General features: G+C 44.0%; 1 protein-coding gene across 1 annotated transcript; it reads right to left on the bottom strand.

The window, feature by feature from the left end:
- Positions 1–4026: 4026 nt before the first annotated feature.
- On the bottom strand, positions 4027–4836 carry LOC136562303 (proline-rich protein 2-like). Its single transcript, XM_066559046.1, has one exon. The coding sequence runs from the start codon at positions 4834–4836 to the stop codon at positions 4027–4029; it is 810 nt and encodes a 269-aa protein (XP_066415143.1).
- Positions 4837–6000: the final 1164 nt, after the last annotated feature.

A 6000-nucleotide genomic window follows, 5' to 3' on the forward strand; every position in this document is an offset into this window, starting at 1 on the left:
AAATTTGGAGGTATTTTTTGTGACTATAAATTGTTGTATGTCAGCCAAAAATGTCATTGACTGTTTCTGTACACTTTGACTTGGGCTTTTTCACTGTAAATAATAGACATAAAGTTGTTAGAAACAGAAACTCTAATTAGGAAACTTCAAGTTCATTAAGCTTTCACAGTCCTCCTGTTTCCTTGTATTACAAAGATTTATCCACAAAGATAACTTTACAGATTTATTACCATATTATGTTCCTTAGATTCTTGACCAAAGAATGATATGGATATAGTGCAGTGTAAACAGCTCTGGAATCCAGTACTTCTGAATACAGATTTTCATCTGTGTATCTAATTGCAGCAAATCTTGACATGCATTATATAATTTTTGCTGTTATCTCTTTCATCCCAAGGAAGTGTTTTCTGTCAGCTTGAGGGAAATACCTGTTCCATGAAAAGGCTTCCTGGAAACCCCGAGGCAAATGAGATGCAGAGGGAATCTGGTTTGCAGTCATAGAACAAATTCTTCTTACACATGCTTTGGCTGTGAGACCATCAGTGACTCGGCACATAGATAGATCCCCCTATTTTATAAAATCTGTTATTTTGCTCTGGAATATATGGCCATTAGCTTATTTACAAAGATGATCATCTTGTAGGCTCTGTTAAGCTGCCACTAATGTAAACAGTGTTTGTGAGAGCTGTCAAGGAATATATACATACACATGGCAGTATAACCCTGTATTACATCTAAAGAATGCAGCTTTGTGAATTTAATGCAGTGAGATATGGTTATACAAAGTGTACTTTATTTTTAAGTAAAGAGACATTTTTTCAGATGCACCAGATTAAAAAGAAAAGCAGTTGTACTTAATTAAATATCTAATGGTAAGTAAATATTAATGGGAAGAAAAGTACCAGAATGCTGCTGAACCTAATCATTTATCATCTCTTCTCATGTGTCAGCATTATTAAAATAGTTGTTCCTGCAAAATGAACTAATGAGCCCTTTTCATCAGCACTTTGATATACTAATATTGTCTGCACAAGTGCTGTGCTAAGATTTCCCCATCTCACAAAGCATGATTTTTAAATTGTGCCTATAGCAAGTGTTTGTTCTAATAGAGCTGTGCCCCAGCTTAGGATGATGCCTGCAGGGAATTTGACTTTATCTTCTGTAAGTCAAAGGTGGCCTTAATGAATGTAGTAGACATAGAGCAGATGTGAAACTAGTATAAGTAAGAAATTATGTGTATTATCAATTGCAAATATCAATTATGCACACTTCTGATTTTTAATGTTTTAATTTCTTTTTCTGACAATTTAACAGTCAAAAAAATGCAGAATGGTGGAAAAAAATGCTTCCTTGCCTTGAAGATGCCTTATGCAATCCAGGAAGACCAGAGTAAGTTAGATAATTTATTGAAAGAGTCCAGCTGCTTATGGGTTAAAATCTGCATACAACTTCCATGTCTTACACACGTGCAGCTGGCCAAAATCAGCTTCATCCAGAGCAGGCCCTGTGTCTCAAAGCACTTTCCATTGGGAATGGAGGATTCCTGGTGCAGTTGTTTATCAAATTACCAAGGGCTTGTCAGGGTTTACTAAGGTAAGTTTATCAACTTACCAAGGGCTTGTCAGGTTTTGCTAGCTCCTGTGCAGTGTCATCTTCAAGCATATGTAGGTAGAATTCCTTGTGTACACCAATAGCACACCACATTTGAGAGACTGAATTCATGGAGTCCTCCCTTCCTCTCCCAGAGGATGGTGTGAAAGTCTGAGGGTTGCTCCTGTGGGAATGACCTGTGCATGTGCCTGCCTTGGCCAGCAGTGAGACAGTCAGTGTTTGATTTGGTCTGTGACCTTCAGGCCCAGGGCTCAGGGCAGGGCAGGGCTGGTCAGGAGGCAGGGCAGTGCTGGGGAGTGCCCCTGGCTGTGCTGCAGGCCTGCCAGCCTTGCAGCCCACCCCTGCTGGGTGGTCACAGGCTCACTGCAGGACCACCTCAGAATCCCTGCACAGGGTACTGCTGTCTTCCTCATTGCACACATAAACATCCTGCTTTTCCCCAGTACTTCAGCAAATGGAGAACTTTGTGTATGAATAAAGCAGTGTTTGGTGTTATTGCTTAGATCCCAGTGTTATGGCAATGTGGTGCAGTCTTGTGTCAGTCATACAGTCTGTAGTCCTGGACAGTGCCAGTGGTCCTCACTGAGGGAGGAAGGAGGGAGGTGCTCCAACAGCCTATGGCTCGTGTAGAGCTTGTACAGGAGGCTTGGCCTCCTCTCTTTATAACATGTACCACTGTAAGTAGTAAAATGTGCCTTTTAGGGCTTTGTTTTTCCCCATCCTCATCCTGACTTACCTCCCTTTTACACCAACACCAATGCTTCTCCTGTCCCTTTTATCTCACTTTCATCCCTTTGTCCTTTGGATGACAATATTAAATTACTGAAAATCCTGAACTGGCCTTTGGTTTATAAGAATTTGTGTTAGAAATAAGCCCAGCTGTTAAGAGAGCTGTATTTTTGCCAACCCCTGGATTTTTGTGTCTGTGCATAGCCATGCTGGCTAGTTTAAAATGCATAGTAGTAAAGGACATACTGAATTAATTCCTGTGCAATGAACCTGTGATTGCACAGCTGTTGAAGTCTGTGGTGGCCTTTTATTCTCATATGTAATATCTATTGCACAGAAATAGTTATGGTCCTCACCAAGGAAAAGCCATGTGTTTACCTGTTTTCTTCAGACTTTGTGTCTCTGACTTCCTAGGAGCTATTCTGTGTATTGGGCAGATAATTGATGTGCATGCCTGGAACTGGAACAAAAACCAAGAAATTTTGAACATGAAAGTAAACTTCATATATTGCTATACTTATAGAATGTTTGTGGGAGATGAAATTAGGCATTGTTTAGAAAACAGAGTAAAATAATTACTTCTACATCAGAAATGAAAAATCATCCACTCGATATTTTCAATATATTTTAAAGCAAACTTGTAATCATTATGATGTTTCACTGTGGGTAAAATTCAGACCGGAAAGGGAGAAAATTCCATTTCAGAGAATTCATAGCAGACCTGAATTTGCTCCTTTACTTCTCACCTTTTAATAACCAGAAGTTCAGAGGAGCAAGAGTCCCCAGTTTTCTATATCCCTATGTACTGTAACTGGATAAGTACCATCATACCTGGAGAGGAGGGGAGCTTTATTCTGGTGGTTCATTCACCTTTCAGCACATCAGTGCTGCTGACCTGTTTTTCCACACTGTGTTTGGGTCTCTTGAGACCAGTGGCCTTGGCAGGGTTGGGTACATGCGAGCTTGTGAAGTCCCATCATAGTCACTCAGGATCTACAGAGAGGATCAGGAAGGACGGGAGACAAAAGAAACTTAACTTTTTTTTAATATGTATAAAATTGTCTATTTGACCCTCATAATTGATTTTGGCAGAAGGATATACTTTATTATAACTTATTTTGTTGTTATTTGTAAATACAAGATGTCTATGGGAAATATGTAATTCTGAGCTGTGTCTATGGAACAAGCCACTGCACCAAAATATTTCAAATATTTAGAATAGGCAGATTTTTTTATTAAAAGGGACCTAATATGTATTTATTTACATATACCATTCAAATTTTGTCCAGCTTTTTCATTATACTAACCCATCTTTTTAGGGAATTTTATAGCACAGGTATTACATATATATTTTTGTATATATGTCATACTGTAAATCCATAATACAATTTTCTAAACTTTCTGATTAGCCAGTTCCTTGAGTGAATTAAAGGGGGAGAGCATAAGCAAATTGCTTTCTGACTCGTTCAGGAATATATATCCGTGGCAATGTACCTGAACCAGAACTGTACAGCATCCTTTTCATATTGTATACATTTTCTCTTTGATGAAAAAATGTTAACTATTTTTGTTTATGACTAATTTATTTTTTATTATTGTGGAAAATAAAGTAACTCAAGATGAATTTATGTGACATGTTTTGGTTTTTTTTTTTGTTGATTTCAACTTGAGTTTGGTGAGAATTACTTATGGATCTCTCAGCTTCCAGCGCCTGCGCTGTTCCCGAGGAACGGCAGGTGCAGCAGTGCGCGCGCGGCCGCCAAAGGGCGCCGTGAGGGGGCGCCGTGAGGGTGCACCGTGAGGGGGAGCCGTGAGGGGAGAGCCGTGAGGGGGAGCCGTGAGGGGGCCGCCGTGAGGGGGATCCCTGAGGGGGGAGCTGTGAGGGGGGTACCGTGAGGGGGGAGCCGTGAGGGGGGAGCCGTGAGAGGGTACCGTGAGGGGGGAGCCGTGAGGGGGAGCCGTGAGGGGAAAGCCGTGAGGGGGGCGCCGTGAGAGGGTACCGTGAGGGGGGAGCCGTGAGGGGGGCGCCGTGAGGGGGTACCGTGAGGGGGGAGCCGTGAAGGGGCGCCGTGAGGGGGGAGCCGTGAGGGGGCAGCCGTGAGGGGGGAGCTGTGAAGGGGGCACCGTGAGGGGGGAGCCGTGAGGGGGCAGCCGTGAGGGGGAGCCGTGAGAGGGTACCGTGAGGGGGGAGCCGTGAGGGGGGCGCCGTGAGAGGGTACCGTGAGGGGGGAGCCGTGAGGGGGGAGCCGTGAAGGGGGCACCGTGAGGGGGGAGCCGTGAAGGGGGCACCGTGAGGGGGGAGCCGTGAGGGGGCGCCTTCCGCCCACCGGGCTCTGAGGGGGCGGGACGGGACTGACCGCGCCTGGGCCGGGCCGGGCTGGCAGCGTGGTGCCCTCGCTGTGTCTCACGGTGTCCCCGCAGTGTCCTCGCTGTATCCTCAGGATGTCGCCTTGTTCGGGAGCAGATCAGTGAACGCAGGGCTGGCCCGGGCCGCATTCCGCGCCTCAGGGGCACCGTGTGTGGGGAACCAGCGCCCGTGGCCCACAGAGGCCGGGAGTGGGGGAAGAGGGAGGTTGCTTGGGTATTGTTTTGGGGTTTTGGTTTGTTTTGGTTTTTAAAGTAGAACTTGAGGTATTAAACTATAAAATGACAAAAAAATAGACAATAATAAATGCCTTGCTCTTCCTCCAGTCGTTCTTTACATTTAAAATAAAGCTTAAATGTAAAATTAGGAGCCCTGTAGCAGCTGCAGTACTTCCCTGTGGTGATTTGTCTGAGCCCTCAAGCCTGAGGATCCTGAGGATTCCACATCACCAGATGATGCTGGTTTCAGGGTCCTTGCTTTCTCTGATACCTGCAGAGTGGACCTCTAAGGTAAGCACAGAGGCAGTAGGCAAAGTTACAAGAGTTGTGTGCAACCCTGCACTGAGCAGTTGTAGTTGAGTGCAAATGCTCATCTTTAATGCCTGTCTCCATACCCTATTTCCATGTTAAGCTTGGAATTTGTTGGTTCAGAATACTCTTACACAAACCATTTTACATAGTTATTGCTAGCCACAGTCTTAAAAGGAAATGGAAACTATTACAGAGATTTTATTGATGAGGTAAAATTCAAATAATTGCTCTTAAATGAACACAAAAACTTGATTTTGGTTCTCCGCTGATGCAAGTTCCAATAAGGAACAAGTTTTCTGGGGTAGCCAGGCTGACCTGATTGCTGATTAAGAATTAGCTGCTGCCTTCAATCTGGTTGGCTTTCGTGGGGATTTTTTGAGGTATATAAATGAGTGAATGTAGTATAACACCTGTCCACAGAAAAGTGTGAAGCTCCTGACAGGCTAGGTAAGGTTGGAAGGCTTAGAGAGAGCATCTACTTCAACCTCTCTACTCATAGCAGTGTCACCTACAGCAAATTGCCCAGATCTGTGTGCAGTCAAGTTTTCAATGTCTTCCAAAGGATGGAACTTCCTGTTTGTTGTTCAGTTTGTGCCCTTTGCCTCTTTGTGGTCCTGTCACTGCACACCCCAAGAAGCCCCTGTCTCCTTTGTCTCCGTTCCTTTGCATCAGGTCTTCGGAAAGTTGAAGTACTCCATAGTTTCCTTCTCTGAACAATGAAGACTGTTAATGCTAGGATGTTGTGTTGTCATTGTGTTGTCTTCA

This window comes from Molothrus aeneus, chromosome 13 (assembly GCF_037042795.1).
Source record: "Molothrus aeneus isolate 106 chromosome 13, BPBGC_Maene_1.0, whole genome shotgun sequence".
Lineage (NCBI taxonomy): Eukaryota > Metazoa > Chordata > Aves > Passeriformes > Icteridae > Molothrus > Molothrus aeneus.

Excerpts from the sequence above, each read along its gene's own strand:
- LOC136562303 (XM_066559046.1), bottom strand. The coding sequence starts at position 4,836 with ATGCGGCCCGGGCCAGCCCTGCGTTCACTGATCTGCTCCCGAACAAGG.